The following is a 17,390-nucleotide window of genomic DNA, read 5'->3' as shown; positions in this document are numbered from 1 at the left end:
AGTTATTTTATAGCTTAAGTCTCTTCACAGATGCGATTTTTCCATTGCTACTATAGGCACCATATCTCCCTACTATACCTGCTATCCCACAGTCACACTCCCTTCCCAGAGACTATTATCCCCTTGTTACTATAGGCACCATCTCTCCCTACTATACCTGTTATTCCACAGTCACAGTCCCCAGAGACTATTATCCCACTGTTACTATAGGCACCATCTCTCCTTACTATACCTGCTATCCCACAGTCACACTCCCTTCCCAGAGACTATTATCCCACTGTTACTATAGGCACCATCTCTCCCTACTATACCTGCTATCCCACAGTCACACTCCCTTCCCAGAGACTATTATCCCCTTGTTACTATAGGCACCATCTCTCCCTACTATACCTGTTATTCCACAGTCACAGTCCCTTCCAGAGACTATTATCCCACTGTTACTATAGGGACCATCTCTCCCTACTATACCTGCTATCCCACAGTCACAGTCCCTTCCCAGAGACTATTATCCCACTGTTACTATAGGCACCATCTCTCCCTACTATACCTGCTATCCCACAGTCACAGTCCCTTCCCAGAGACTATTATCCCACTGTTACTATAGGCATCATCTCTCCTTACTATCCCAAAAGCATTTTCCTCTCAGCTGTTCAAACATTTTTTAAAAGGGTGCTTTTAACTTTCACAGGCAAACTAATTGCACTCTTTGCTACCTCAAAATGTTTTATGAATTTCCAATTAATCTATTTTTGTTTGGGATGTGGGGGCTTTATATGAGTTTATTGAATGGTATAGTAAGTCTACACTGCTCCCATGCCTCTATAGTCTTTCTTTTTTATCCTTAATGCCCCAATACAACCCCTGATATAATATCAGTTCAATTAAGATTACTTATGAAGATGATAGATCACTATTCAAGATTCCAAGTAAAATTCACTCTCTCCTTTCACAAGGTGACCTTTTGCAGCACTAAGCTATGCTCCATGTCTGAATCAAATGACCTTTCATCTCTAAAACATTTTGAAATTGCTCAATATTGTGTACTAGACCGAGAAAAATATATTTCCTTAAACTCTATTCTTCTAAAGTACAAGCCTCAGACAAGGAAACTCGCCTAGCTTCATGTAAACCAGCAAATAGAACAAACATATCACTGTTTTAGGGCCATGTATTAAATCTTTTGTTCCTCTGACAATGTACCTGCAAGTGTTTATGGTGGGGACTCTAGAATACAATAGTATGTGGAATTTATGTTTATGTTATGTTATGAAACAATTCATGCAACCCTCCCTCTCCCACAAATATTTTCATATTGCAGGAAAAAAGATCTGAGCTATCTCTATGCACCTCACATCAGAAGAGAATTGGTAGAAAAGCAGGAAAGCTTAGTTAGCCCATTCTAGCATCTTTCTCAGCAAGAAGCAGCCTCAGCGTCTGTTCAGATAAAAGCCATTCAATCCCTTATCAGTCCTGCAAATTCTGGCCCTGCAAGTCCAATCGCTTCTCTATTAAATTAAGACAGGCCTTCACACTGTTCCCATCTGGACCATTGCCGACAAGGCCATGATAAGGACACAATGTCTCCCAGCACCTTTTTTTTTTTAAAAAAAAAAAAGAAGCTTCCTAAAATAAGAGCACTCGTTTTTCTCTAATCTATGACTTCTATATAGATTAAGTGAATTATACCCCAGCTGCTGTTAGCCTGGAGTGAGAAAATATTATTTTTAATATCAAGCATCTCACAGACATATCTGTATCAAAACAGACAGAGACGCAGAAAGCTGAGTTCAGATATTGACGAACCTATGGAGAATATAACAAAATGATCAGGAAGTCTTGTCACTCTCCTGGCAGCGTGTGAAATGTGAGGATTTTATCAAATGCTATTTTATTATTTAGTTGGACAGGATTAGCACAGAAAAGCAAGGCCAATCTAATTATTCTAAACCTAGAAGGTACTAAATAGGTTATTTGGTAATTCAGTAAATAGTTGAACAGTCTGTTACATTTTGCCAAAATGGCTTGTGAAACTTTATATATTTGAAATGTATCTACTTTGCATATTAAATGTATAATTATATAAAATAAATCTTTCCTAGCTTATAGATGATGGCTGCCCAACTGGAGGCCTATGGGCTGGATGTGGCCTACAAGAGATTTTCAAGGCAAACCATGCCATGTTCTGCCATGTTCTGCCTAAACCAATGATATTTTTGTGCCCAAACATGTATGTGTGAATAGTTCACCCACGGCTTGAAAACGTTGGTAACTATGTTCTATATGATAAATCTTTTGTTTTCACACTACAAGGAATATTTACTATTATTATTATTATGTTCTATCATTGCTCAAATCACATAGCACATGCTGTTGGTGTTGGTGCAGCGTAGTTGAGCTCTACCATTAACAGTACATGCAGGGCACAGCACTCACAGACTCAAGGCAGCCTTTTATATACAGTATTACAATATTTTACAGACATTCTACTCTCTGGTACATCTAGCACCTGCCTAGTACCTTTCTTATTCCTACCCAACTTGAACTTGGCCAGTTGCAACTCTCTATAACTCCTAGTCCCCAGCACTAGGCGATGCTCAAAGTGGCATATTATTCCAGGAACTCTCCTATTCCTATTCAAGCTTGATTGCTCAAGTCTCTTTACTGGCAGGTGACACATCAGGGTGCTAACCCTTAATATCCCCATTAAAGTCTCTGACTCCTCTGATAGCTACCTTGATCCTGACTCCTACAGCAAGCTAGTACATGCCTTTCTAGTACTAACCTCACCTACTGAGGCCTATTTCCATCCCAGGTCCTTCCGCACTCCACCTCTTCCTGCTAGCAGTGGACAAAAAGATAGAAAATGGGCTGGCTTCCCATTTAAAGACCAGGAAAACCTGACACCTCTTGCAGTTACTGAGCTTCCGTGCTTAAAGGGTACTCTCATTGGAAAACATGTTTTTTTTTCAAAACGCATCAGTTGAAAGTGCTGCTCCAGCAGAATTCTGCAATAAATCCATTTCCCAAAAGAGTAAACAGATTTTTTTATATTTAATTTTGAAATCTGACATGGGGCTAGACATATTGTCAGTTTCCCAGCTGCCCCCAGTCATGTGACTTGTGCTGTGATAAACTTCAGTTACTCTTTACTGCTGTACTGCAAGTTGGAGTGATATTAACCCCTCCCTTTCCCCCCAGCAGCCTAACAACAGAACAATGGGAAGGTAACCAGATAAAAGCTCCCTAACACAAGATGACAGCCTGGTAGATCTAAGAACAGCACTCAATAATAAAAAGCCAAGTCCCACTGAGACACATTCAGTTACATTGAGTTGGAGTAGCAACAGCCTGTCAGAAAGCAGTTCCATCTTAAAGTCCTGGCTCTTTCTGAAAGCACATATCTATATTATAAATTACAAAAAATACACTTGCTGGTTCAGAAATGACATTTTACATGGTAGGGTGAATTATTTGCAGTGCAAACAGTGATATTCAGAAATAAAAACTACACCATAAAAATCATGACAGACTACCTTTAACTTTAACCTAGGAATGGGAAACATCCCCCTCCCAAATCAGTACCAACTCTCAAAAACCCTCCTAGGGGATTACTCTGTAATAATAAAACAGTACCAAGATATAATTAATCCTTATTGAAAGCAAAACTGAAAATAATTCTTTAAGCAGATTTAAAGTATGATGATCCAAATTATGAAAAGACCCTTTTTTCAAAAAAACTCCAGTTCTTGAGTATTCTGGATAAGAGTTCCCATACTTGTATTTACGATGCATATGATTGAATCGTCAGAGGGGTTATTTGATCGGACTGTGTCTGTAAATTGTTTATTTTCATTTGTATTCTTGTCTTGTGTTAATTTCAAAACTATCATCCCAATATTGAGAACTTGATATCAATTCACAAGCTATGATAAATAGCCTTCTGCTTTGTGACACTTGAGTATATGCCTTAATAATATGAGTACTTTCTTTAGAGCCTGTCATATTTTGACTCCTCTTGAAGAACCACATTTTAGAGTATTCATAGAGCATTATAGTTTGTAAGACCTGCTTCCTCTAATTCATTCACCAGCAATTTGAATTCTCCAGCAAGATCAGCTTAAACATTTAGCGACCTGCTTGATACCTGAAGAGTTAACAAAATGTTGTCCTATAAAAAGAGTGAAGTGTGAATTTGTGTTATCTGGGCATCTGCAGAGCAGATGGGAATCTCTCTGTAAGTGGGTTCCATAAAAGTATCACAAACTGCAATTAATCCATTTTTCTATGTAATCAATACGACTTGTACATTCTATACTTCCTCTCATTTTATCAGCAAACTTATCTATTCCCACTTATCGGGCTTGCTATCTGTTACATTCTCCTTTTTCTAATGCTGTTTATCACCCATGCATTGTGATGTCATCTCCTATCTTCTGGTGAATCTCGTTTCCGACTCCCTGTCTCCTCTAAGCGTTTGACCTTCTTTATGTTCTCGTTGGCTTGGTTAATGGCCCTTTGGGATCACCTCAGACTTTCATGTTTCTTGAATGGGACCTAATGGGTTTTTAGCACCTGTCTTTGAATTAAAAGCTTTTTCCATCTGTAAAGGTGAATGTGTAAACCTCCATTAAATTGGAGAGACCACAAGAGACCCACCAGTCCCTGCATACTACTTAAGAGTCTTCGTATAGATATAGTCAACGCTTTTAAGAGACCCCTAGAGCAATCAAGTCATATCTTCAGCAGTTTCCTTCAGCCTTGCAGCCTTTATGTTAACCAATCACATATTTGTTTCTAATGCACTATTGATACATAGACACAAGACACTATTAAAGGACTAGTAGAGCCATAGGGAGCCAAAGAAAGTTATTTTAAGTATTTTTTAATATTAAACTTGACCTATAGGTAACTTTTAATGTAGATTAATATTTTGAAAATAAATTTTTTAGTGTCAGTATCACTTTAAGCAGAATTTGTGTTTGTATTCTAATGTTTTTTGCACCTGAACCCAAACAAAGCCCCACCCAGTCTATGTGAGATAATATATAATTATTAGCTGAATCAGCTTCCTTTGAAGCTTTGTAGCACCCAGATCACAAAAACAGAAGCTGCTCCTGTCTTTAAAGGTACTAAAAAGTACAGCTGGGTATTAATCTAAAAGGGCTATGTAATTAAAGATGCAATGTTCTGCTGTAGCAACCAAAAACTACACCTGGGTTTAGGGTTAGACTGGACCAGCAGGACACCACGTAAAATCCCAGTGGGCCCTGGCCCTTGTGGGCCCCGTGACCCAGACCCACATCTGTGTACTACCTGCACAATGACTCCTGATCACCTTCCCAGCCCCGATTGTGGCACAACTGGAGAACAGGTATTCGCGGCAGGCCGGATGGGGGTTGCAGTTGGGCGGGGGCCTAGAGGGGGTTTGAATCTGGGGCATGGGGGCCCCAGACACTCCAATGCTGCCTGGGCTAACCTTATAGCTTTTATTATGTTGGTCAGCTTTTCACCTTGACCAACAGTTGGATCATCATAGGGCACTAATAGGTTACTACTGCCACTACAGCTGGCTTATTATGGGTTCTCTCTATAGCAATTTAAGGTGGCCATACATGTGCAGATTAAAGCTGCCGATATACACTGTAGGTCCTTTAATCTGATTCGGCAGTTTATCTGCCTGTGTGTGGAGGCTTCTGAAGGGTCTCCCTGATCGATATCAGGCCAAAAACCAGCCTGATATTGATTAGGCAGGTTTGATTTTTACTGAGATTGAGGACTGTATTGGCTAGTTGAATGGTCCTACGACCCATCAGTGCCCATTTCCTTTGTTATAATCCGATCGTTAGGGCTGAACAATTTTATTAAACTGATATCGCCCTGCCTTTGGTGGTAATATTGGGTTAAGATCTGCTCGTTTGGCAACCTCGCCAAATGAGCGGATCTTATTGTGTATGGCCACCTTTAGGCTCTCTATGTACAGTATATGTGATAACCTAAATGACTGATTTGTGTCTTCATCTGATCCGTTATGTTCATCAGCAAATGGTGCAGTCAATTATTGTTTTGATCCATAATGGGCTATTAGTTAGACATAATGACTGTGTAAAACACACCTCAGAAATCAATTTCTTCTTGTTATTAGTGTCAATGAGTGTATTTAACTTCAACTTCTTTTTTAGAGGATTCACAGTCTACAGTTACAGAACATGGATGTATTATGAAAGACCTGGGGTCATTTAATTATTTACTTTGAGCCCGTGGATACAAGAGTCTTAGGGGATGGAAAAATATGTCTCTTAAAGAAGTATATACTTTGGGGACTGGCTGGCGTACAGTGCCTAATTTAAAATCTGTTGCTAGATGAAGAGCACAATGCTAGTTGGCAAAAGGTAGGGGAAAGGAGGGGGGGCATATATGTCTCCTGCTATCTGCCCCTCATGAATACAGCACTGATGAACACATAAAGCATGGTGGTCATGGGAAGAACAAAGATTTCTGAAATGTGTTTTTGAGAATAGAGACCTGTAGACCTGCAAGTCATTTGTTACATTTTGTACCCTCCTTGCTTGTAGTAAATGATCCCCAGAGTATTTGATGATTGTAGCTAGGCTGTGGCATGCAGTAATACATCTTCACATAGCACCAACTAGTACTCTGTTTATAGCGTCTCTTGTGTCAAACCCATAGTCTCCTTTGCAATGGGTCAGTGACCAGTAAATCCTGCTGGTAAATAAAATAAATAAAAACAGCATATTGTTGTGGATCAGGGTGTCCTTTCTGAGCTAAGCCTAGGGATTTCTCCTTGAGAACATTTTGCTTATCCAGCTGTCAGAGAGGCTAATCCAGAGATCAGGCCATGCTGCTCATCCAACCAACCAGGCAGCAGTTTATAAAAACAATCTCTAGTGGACATCAGGAAAAACAGTGGTCAGTAAATAGAATTTTCAGTGCAGCTTGAAAGTTTAGTCTATTAAAAGAAACAAAGAAGCTGGTTTCTGGGGAATGGCAGGAGAGATGGAGTTAAGTGGCACAGCAAGTGCTTCCACATATCATATTAATGGTATAATGTTGTATCCCAGTCTCGGTATCATTTAAGAAAGACTAGAATAGACACTGACTCTCTGACAACAAAATAATTCCATTAAAATGTCATCATCTTGGGCCGTGTCTCACAAGTACCCTTCATTTATATATGGCCAGTGTTGCTGAGATAATTGTCCATTAAAACAATTGTTTCTTTAAAGGGCAACAAAATGAAAAGAATGCTTGAAAAAATAACAGCGGCTTTCTAATGCCATTGATTTTGTCATGTTCTGAACAATTCAAGACTATAAAGGATTTTATTTTTCCGTAGAGGATATGGCGTATTGTTTAGATTGTTTTGTTCCTGTCATTTCCCAGGCTTTCAGTCTAACTTTACTATGTTTGTGTTACAGCTTGCCGTTGGAAGGAGCAGAGGTTCTTCTGGGACCCGAGGTTACTTGTGGACCACTTGATATCACCTTGTCCACTCCAGTTGCCTTGACAATTCCGCACTGTGCTGAGGTCAGCTGTGAACACTGGAATATCCGCTTAAAAAGAAAATCCCAACAGGGAAAATGGGAGGCAAGACAAAGCTCTTTTTAACTGTCAATGCAAATTCAAGATGACATTTTTTAAATTATTTGCTTTTTTGTTTTACATCCTCATACCCTAGTTCTAGCAGGTGATGAAGATCAATGTGGACTCGTAGTGATGGGCAAATCTGACCCATTTCGCTGAAAATTTGCGAAACGGTGAAAAATTTGCCAAATGCATTGAAGTCTATGGAACAATTTTTTGATGCGAAAAATTTTGCTCATCACTAATGTGGACTGTAAACCAAATTTATATATATATATATATATATATATATATATATATATATATATATATATATATATATATATATATATATATATATATATATATATATATATATATATATATATGTATATATATATATATATATATTGAGGCCAAAAGGAAACTGCTATTTCAAATAATAATCCACACCATCTCAAAGCGGATGCTTAGGTACTTTTATGTTCTTAGAATTGGCTTTTTAGTTCACATACCCCTTTTCAAATTTCAATGAAATCAGCACAATAGATTGGCATGCAATAGATGGGATCAATAAGATAAATGTAGTCATTTAATTCTTTGAAGGTGTCCAATCTAAATTCAAGTATTTTGCGGAGAATAGATGTCATTATACAATCAGATGGGATGCAATACAAAGGTTGTCATATGCAATATAAAGGCTGTCATTCACACAATTTTCTTTTCCATATAGAAGAAATCAGAGATACTCCCAGTCATTTGAAAAGATTGTCCAGATGGGCACACTGACATACTAAACCATGCAATACAAATGTATTAAAAGGTTAAAACAGCACTCACAAATATAAAGTAAATTATGTACTTATCTGCTCATTCTAGATCACATCTGATCATCTAAATGTATTTTGATGCCCAGTCCGATGTGGTTCTTTCCTTTGAAGCATGAATCATTTTTGCCATTGATGGAGGCAAGACATTGGATTGGGTCATAAATTATTCTCAATCAAGCTATACTTATCTGCTCTAAATATTACTTTCAATCAAAGGTCATGACAATAATTTTCAAAAATACAAAAGAAATAGAATATCAATGCATTATTTTTTCATGACAGTCTGTCTATGGGATTACTCGAGGATATCACCCACTTTTAGGCTCACAGTTTAATGCAAGCCCTGTTGTTGGTCCATGCAACACATACATCATGGTTCCCTTTCAATCTGTAGAATTAGATATGTCTGTGTTAAAAGAATGCATTTATTTTTTGGCAATTCAGATTCAGTGTTTATTCAACTTTACTACATAAGTCCAAATGTAGTAGTCAAAAAGGATATATATTTTTTCTTTAAGACCACTGTGAGTCAGGGGACTCACTAATCGTTGTATCCAGGTATTTATTAATCACCTTTAAGGATAAATAGGAAAGGGTCTACAATAAAATGAATCAAAAAATTATAATGGTTATCCATTGTTGTTGCACAAAAATAGGAAAATTAATATTTCAACCTTTATTTCAACTTATCTCATCTTCCCAGAAACATATCATAAAAAACATGCATTAACCTAGATTCTACATTCCTTCATGGGAAAAATGTGTTGCAGGACAAGGAGGAGTACTAGATCACTTGTAGTCAAAGAGTAAAAAGTCACAGGCTATGCAAATAGATTAAACATTGAACAAATTCAAGGGTAATGCAACAGATACTTACAAGGAATTCTGCTCTTTCAAATGGAGAAAATCAGTGTTACATGTTTCCTTTCTTCTTTAGGAAATCATGTCCACGGATGATGAAACAACATCCTTTTATTGCCTTTTGGACCCATTTTCCTGCCATATTCTGTTGGACAGCTTTGGGACTTATGCTTTGGTTGGGGAACCACTGACAGATTGTGCAGTGAAAGAACTCAAGGTGGCCGTTTTTGGCTGTATGTCCTGCAACTCTTTGGATTACAACCTTAGGGTTTACTGCATAGACAACACTCCTTGTGCATTCCAGGTAAGCATCCTATGGAGAATGTTTCAGCAAAGAATAGTCCTACTTTTGACTTAAAGAACACTTACCTGATTACCAACAAGATTACACTGATAATGATACAGAAGGTTGAAAGTAACCACAGCAATATGGATTTTTGGCATAGATATAACCCTAGGTTCTAGGTGTGTTGGAGTGTCTTGTACAGGCTGTAATGAGTACTCTCTGATTAGCTTCTTTATATTTGTCAAGCTCAGTCTATGAGAAACAGAAGAAACATGACATAGGAGCAAAAACATTCCCCATGGATATGTGCCGAGCTCAAAAAAAATCGAAGGAACACTTTTTTATGCTCTTTTATGTCTTGAATCCAATGCTGTTGTTAGTTTGGAAGTGCCAATATAACTTTAAATCTACATTTTATTTGAAAAAGCCACATAGTATAACTTTAGTCTCCACCACAAATACAACACCATGATGAGTCCCATGAGATTGCTTACGTGACACCAATGATCTTTGAAGCATGGGAATTAAAAGTAGATCAGTCTTTGTTGTATGTTGTCTATACCAAGGGACCTTTGGTCTAATTTTGTTCAATGTTTTATATAACTTACCTTAATATTTCCAAGATCATGTTATGTGTAGGCAGTTTCTGCAGTATCCCACTCTTCATGAAGATCCGTATCACATTTCTCCTCAACCTGCCAATTAGCAAGTTTCACAGCACAATGTGTTGTTGTAACTTTTTTTCCACCAAATCATATTTTCCACTACTGAATGCCTCTATGTATTTAAATATTTATCTCCCCCCCTCCTCCTTTGCCTGTTTGCCTTCTGCTGTAGAACTCCAAATCTAGTTTCACAGGTTTGTGCAGCAATAGTACATTTTGATCAAAGAATTCAATCACCTGGTTGGACACTAACCACTTGTCAATTAAACCAGTGACCACATATCTCAGAGGTTACACAACTGCAGATTTAAATATAATAAATACATAAAAAAAGTTAGTGGTTTAATCAAAGCACATATATCAGACATAATGTAGACTATTGTACTCTACAAATGGAAGACCAGTGGCAGTTGCACCATTAAAGGAGAAGGAAAGCTACGTAGGCATTTTCTTGCCAATAGATTAGCTGCAATAGTGCAAGCTAGAATGCTATATTTATTCTGTAGAATGTTTTACCATACCTGAGTAAAAAGCTCTAGAAACTCTCTGTTTGTTTAGGATAGGAGCTGCAGTATTAACGTGGTGTGACATCACTTCCTGCCTGAGTCTCTCCCTGCTCTGGGCTCAGATTACAGCAGAGAAGGGAGGGAGGGGGGAAGTGGAGCAAACTGAGCATGCTCTTGCCCAGGGCAATGAGGTTTAAGATGAAGGCAGGAAGTCTGATACAGAAGCCCATGTGTACACAATAGAAGGAAAGAAATGCTGTGTTTCTTTTGACAGGGGACTCAGAGCAGCACTACTTTGGGGGTTTACTGTTATATTTAGATGGACCTTTCTGATAAGGCTTACTTAGTTTTAACCTTTCCTTCTCCTTTAAACAATAACAATATTTCTTTTGTTGGCAACTTATGAGCACATATTTTATATACAGCATGTCTCTAAAACCTAACTGTAATAACAGATTTTGCAGATCACCCATTGGTTCAAGTTTCTCAGCCAAAACCCAATGACTAATGACCTGATTCAAAGCATGAAGATATTGGTTGGGCAAGGGCTCCATCCATGTACCAGGCTGTCGGCTAGATTATAAAGTTTAATTGACCTGTGTATGGCTTCCCTAACACAGGGCAATAAACAGGGGTCCGATGCCATTCATGACTCTAGATTAGTTGCCAGGCCAGGCCTAGCAAGGCCAAGAAGGCCCGGCCAAGGGCTTTACAAATGAAGGGACAGCATGCTGCCCAGCCACACGCAAAGCCTTGCTCTTTATCCAGAGCACTATGGACATGCATGTGCAATATTTTCCCCTATTGTTTGAATCTGTCCACGACCCATTCCAGTACTCCAACTGTAGAAAAAAGGATGTGCATGCACGTGATCAGATGGGTGGGAGCGACAGAGGATGCCGACCTCCTGGCGGCATGAGTAGAAATCTGGCCCTGTTAGTTGCCAAGAAAGTATTTGTTAGCAGTCACTGGTTGAACAGATGCAAACTTTAAATTGAAAAAAAAAAAAAAAATATTTTCACTTTATGATGTCACAGACCCTTTTAAGACATTCAATTCAAAATGGTGTCAAGCAAGTTTTTCCCATTTTTGTTGTTTTTCCCATTTTTGTGTTTCTTCAGAAACACCTCAAAAGGACAGAAAAAATTGACAGAACAATTAATCATGTTGCTTTAAAGGCTTTCAGTGGATCTCTTTTTTTCTTTCTCTCTCTCTCCCCTTAGTGCTCATTCAGAAAGCCCTTGCATATGTGGTTCTGGCTGCACTCTACACCTTTTGCTGGATATATAAATACAGCATGAAATGCAGTCCCTACATGTGCACCCCAAATGAATATAATGCTGCTGGATACCGGCTGGCCTTGTCCATCAGGAAACCATTACTATTATAATAAATGTGTTATATACTATATATATATATATATATATATATATATATATATATATATATATATATATATATATATATATATATATATATATATATATATATATATATATATATATATATATATATATATATATAAAATAAAGTACCCCCTCTTGTAAAATATAAGGATATTATAAGTTACGGAGGAGTTTCATGACCATATAAGGCCGAAGGCCTGTTTTTATACAGGTCATGAAACTCTGAGGTAACTTCTAATAGCCTCATAGTTTGCAACTGGGGGTACTTTATTTATTATAATACACAAGTTTCAATCATGTCATGTGACAGAAATGACATCAGAACTCACCGTCTATAACTGATGACATCAGAACTCACTGTTTATAAGGATGTTATTTACAAGATATTCATGGCTTTTGTGTATTATATATATATATATATATATATAAAATAGTAAAAGGACCCGCACTCCAAGTTAGTTAACTTGGAGTGCGGGTCCTTTTACTATTTTGTACAAGAACACTTTGACCAACGCACCCACCTCATTAGAAATCCGGTAAGAGTGCGCTCACTCAACAGATTGTATATATATATATATATATATATATATATATATATATATATATATATATATATATATATATAAAATTATATAAATATAAAAATATATATAGTATTATATATATACTTCCACTTTTTTGGCATTATATATATATATATATATATATATATATATATATATTTATATATATATATATATATATATATATATATATAAGTATAATCATTTTAACATCATATATACACCAATGCATGACCCTGGATATTAAAATATATTTGTGATAGCTAAATTAGGACTTATTCACTAACACAGGTGCAAATTTGCATTAGATGAATTACTTATGGCAACCAACCAAACATTCAGTTTCATTGTTTTAACTGCACCAGACTGATCAGCTCTGACTGTTCACAGGTCGGAATTTGTTACTGGCCTGGTGTGATCTGCACCTCTAGCAAATCAGCCCTATTGTATGGTATTTCTTAACAGGCCACAGCAGCCTCTTTATTTCCCATTCCACATTCTGAATTTGGCTGCCAGCTATTTGCTCTCAGCAGATCTTGTACGCTGAAAACGGCTTGTCCTTCTAACTAAAGTGACCTACAACTGTCGGATATTTCTATTCTGTGACTCAAAGGGTGGCCCACAGACAGTTAATAAAAATTAGGATGATTTTTTTTTCTGGGTGCTAAATTGCTGCCAGCTGACAGAGTTAGAAGAGATTGCAGCTGTAATGAAATGCTTGCTCCTGGGGTATGAAGGGAAGGGCACAATTGCTGAAAGGACAGCTGAGCTGCTTTTGTGTGTTTTGTTTTCGCCTTTGCAGGAAAAAAAAGCAGCTTTTCTCGCTACAATTAGTAAAGGCTTTGCTGGTGTTGTGCTGTTAGAGTAGGACTGGAGGAACAAGCACTTGTGCGTTATTATAACAACGGTACAGAATGTGAGTGCATTTACAGGGCAACCTCTGGAACAAAGAATTTGCAGATGTTCCTCTGGATTCTTTCACATTATTACACTTTTTTTTATTTCTCATTAATTGTTTATGATGTTATTGTATAGAAGAGAGAGCATAGGTTACCTTGCATTTGTCTTGGAACAACAATACTAGCTATCAATTGGATTGCGATGTGAACACCCCAACACACCCCAATTTTTGTGTGGTCATTTATGGCATAGTAGAGGCTCCATGGTATTCTGCCTTAAGCATTTGATACCCTCCGGTTCTTAATCATGGCCATTATATGAAACAACAGAATATGTAAGATATGTAATATATGAACAAAGTATAAAAATGTTGCTCATCCCAAATGTTACATTTTAAAATATGTGGCAAGTAGATAAAGCATGTGTTTTCAGAAAAGAACTGTTCTGGCATCATTATTCTTCATCAGCATCTTAATCGGTCAGTTTCACTTTTATTAATGTTGGAGATAAAATCTATAATTCATTTTTTTCATTTTAAATCAAGCTTCAAGGCCTGACCGATTTAATCGTGTTATATAACAGTTATAACGTTACAGTGTGTTACTTTCTACTACGTTCAATAAAGAACCTTTACATTTAATGACAGTACATTGATTAAAAGAGAAACTGTTCTTTGTATCTTTAGCAAGTTGTATACATTTACTGCCATATTACTGGTCAAAATAGAATTGGCTACACACTTTTAAACTGATAACATGTATGGAAGCACTAGTTTATGGTTCTAAAGACAGATGTGTTTAAAGATAATGCAAATAATGAGCTTAGCATAATTTTTTCAATGCATGGAACTGATATGGAAGTTAGATTCCTACACGTTGGGTAGACCTGTGCCTGACCTGGACTCGCTTACCACAAGTCATTCCACACCCAACATGTCCCCCTACACAGACCCACTATCCGATCTTGGCCGTGAATAAATAACTTGCCTTCCAACCTGGGGATGCAAAACCATATATGATGTCATTGCAAACTGAAAGTGATGTCACTCCAGAGCCTGCTCATTTGTCATATCCCCAAACTTTAGCTGGGTACCCAAGCAGGTTACCAACAGACTGCCCACATGGCCAAGGAATTGGGGACCTTGTGGTTATTCTTCAGGTACAAAACCTGATGCAGGACTCTAATGGAAGCTAAAAGCTATGCTTTTTTTCTTGGAACTATCTACACTTGGTGGCCATCAAATAATATGGATATTATGGTGTCTAACAACCTTGTTTTAGACTGGATGAGAGAACAATGAAGCCATTAATACACTGAATAAAACGTTTGGGTCTCCAGCTGATCATACATCATATTCAACATTTTCATCATTTACCCTCCTTTTTTTAATAAAAAAAAAGTTTGTGGGGGAAGAAAGAACTTGCCCTAACTGACAATGATCCCTGTATTTTGATATATTTATTTGTGCTTTAAAGACTGCAATTGGCTGATGGCATGTTAGAATTGTGTGTGCAATGTTATTAAGATTCTGCTGGCATTTTATTATAGCTGAAAGGTTGCATGAGTAAAATATGAAGGGCCTTGACACCAATAGAGATATTGCTTTGTCTTTATAGCAAGCCCTATAATCATTTTAATATTGCTTCCCAAGGGAGGTGGCATATTTTTTAATGTTCCTGTACTATAAAAATCCCTCTGGGTGTGATTTTTAATTGATTTCCCCTTTCTCTGTTATAGGAGGTTCTTTCAAATGAAAGACATCAAGGTGGACAATTGCTGGAAGAACCAAAGTTGCTTCATTTCAAGGGGAACACATTCAGCATTCAAATTTCTGTTCTTGACATCCCTCCTTTCCTCTGGAGGATAAAGCCCTTTACTGCATGCCAGGTACATACTGTACATTTAGTACATAATGCAAACCTTTTCTCTCTGTGATCTTTATTTTATTCCAGCTTAATACACATTGATTAATAGCTAATGCATTTAGTGCTGTTGGGAAGATATCAGGTGAACACCAGTAATGACTCCAGAGTACTCTAGGGTACTTCCATATGTCTGATGCCTTGAGGGTCTCGTTGTCTTTCTCAAATACCGGCCTCTGGACAATGCAATAAATCTGCTCTTGTGTGAGTCTAAGGTCACAACAAAAGAAGTTTCAAAAGGATAAAATGTAGGGATAAAGCTGCTGAGAGTAGCCGATGATGCCATTCATTCATGCAAGACCAATTCAGCTGAACTCAACAACTTACATAACTGTTTACTGGAGGCAAACTTTATATTTTGCATTTCTCTGCCCAGAATGTGACCTTCTGACATCTGTTTTACATTTCAGTGCAAGCCAAACATACAGGGCTATGTTGGTAAAGGTATGGGATCCGTTATGTTGAAAACCCTTTATTCAGAAAGCTCTGAATAACTGAAAGGCTTTCTCCCAAAGACTCCATTTTATCCAAATAATCCACCATGTTTAAAATGATTTTCTTTTTCTCTGTTACAATAAAACAGTGCTTTGTACTTGATCCAAGCCAAGATATAATTAATCCTTATTGAAAACAAAACCAGCCTATTGGGTTTATGTAATGTTAATTTTTACATGATTTTTAGCAGATATAAGGTATGAAGATCCGAATTATGGAAAGATCCATTGTCCAGAAAACCCCAGGTCCCGAGTATTCTGCATAGCAGTTCCCCTACATGTATAAAGGATGTTCTTGTCCTTCACAGGCTTAAGTTTAGTAATTAAACAAACTAATCTCATGTAAGAAAATAAAAGCAACCTAATTCTATTCTATTCTGTTACAATGCAGTATAAATGGTTTTTGCATTGTGATATTCTTGTTTCTTTGATCCTCCATGTTATTATACAGGCGTTACCAGGTTTCCTTGCAAATGCAACCTTCCTTGATAGACAATGGTGTGTATTTTACATTATTATGTTAACAAACTAACATAGATTTGATTCATTTACTTACATAGCTCTGAAAAATAGTGCTTAACCCAAGGTAAAAAGGGGTAGAGTTTTGACCTAAGTACAGGTTGCTGAAAAAATGTGATAAATCAATAGTGGTGGGGGTTAAAAATGAATGCAGCAAGTGGGGGAGCTTTACATTCCAATCATCAGCATCAGTTGACCCCTGAACCACTGGTACAGCAGTTGTTTAGATCTATTTAAAGGGATACTGTCATGGGAAAAAAAAATTGTTTTCAAAATGAACCAGTTAATATTGCTGCTCCAGCAGAATTCTGCACTGAAATCCATTTAAATTTAATTTTGAAATCTGACATGGGGCTAGACATTTTGTCAATTTCCCAGCTGCCCCTGGTCATGTGACTTTTGCCTGCACTTTAGGAGAGAAATGCTTTCTGGCAGGCTGCTGTTTTTCCTTCTCAATGTAACTGAATGTGTCTCAGTGAGACATGGGTTTTTACTATTGAGTGTTGTTCTTAGATCTACCAGGCAGCTGTTATCTTGTGTTAGGGAGCTGTTATCTGGTTACCTTCCCATTGTTCTTTTGTTAGGCTGCTGGGGGGGAAAAGGGAGGGGGTGATATCACTCCAACTTGCAGTACAGCAGTAAAGAGTGATTGAAGTTTATCAGTAAGTCACATGACTTGGGGCAGCTGGGAAATTGACAATATGTCTAGCCCCATGTTAGATTTCAAAATTGAATATAAAAAAATCTGTTTGCTCTTATGAGAAATGGATTTCAGTGCAGAATTCTGCTGGAGCAGCACTATTAACTGATGTGTTTTGAAAAAAAAAAAAAAATTCCCATGACGGTATCCCTTTAAG

The 17,390-nt window shown here is 37.4% G+C and overlaps 1 protein-coding gene across 2 annotated transcripts in view; it reads left to right on the top strand.

Annotated features, from left to right (window-relative positions):
* The window catches only part of LOC108710311 (netrin receptor UNC5D-like), a 408,361-nt gene that overhangs the window by 342,247 nt on the left and 48,724 nt on the right, over positions 1 to 17,390 (top strand). For both annotated transcript variants that reach the window (XM_041586931.1, XM_041586932.1), the window contains 3 exons: positions 7,437 to 7,605; positions 9,349 to 9,576; positions 15,336 to 15,485. In XM_041586931.1, the coding sequence (XP_041442865.1) occupies positions 7,437 to 7,605; positions 9,349 to 9,576; positions 15,336 to 15,485 (547 nt within the window). The remainder of the gene's footprint in view (positions 1 to 7,436; positions 7,606 to 9,348; positions 9,577 to 15,335; positions 15,486 to 17,390) is intronic.

Source organism: Xenopus laevis, chromosome 3L (genome assembly GCF_017654675.1).
Source record: "Xenopus laevis strain J_2021 chromosome 3L, Xenopus_laevis_v10.1, whole genome shotgun sequence".
In the NCBI taxonomy this organism is placed as follows: domain Eukaryota; kingdom Metazoa; phylum Chordata; class Amphibia; order Anura; family Pipidae; genus Xenopus; species Xenopus laevis.
This window is presented reverse-complemented; position numbering and strand designations above follow the sequence as displayed.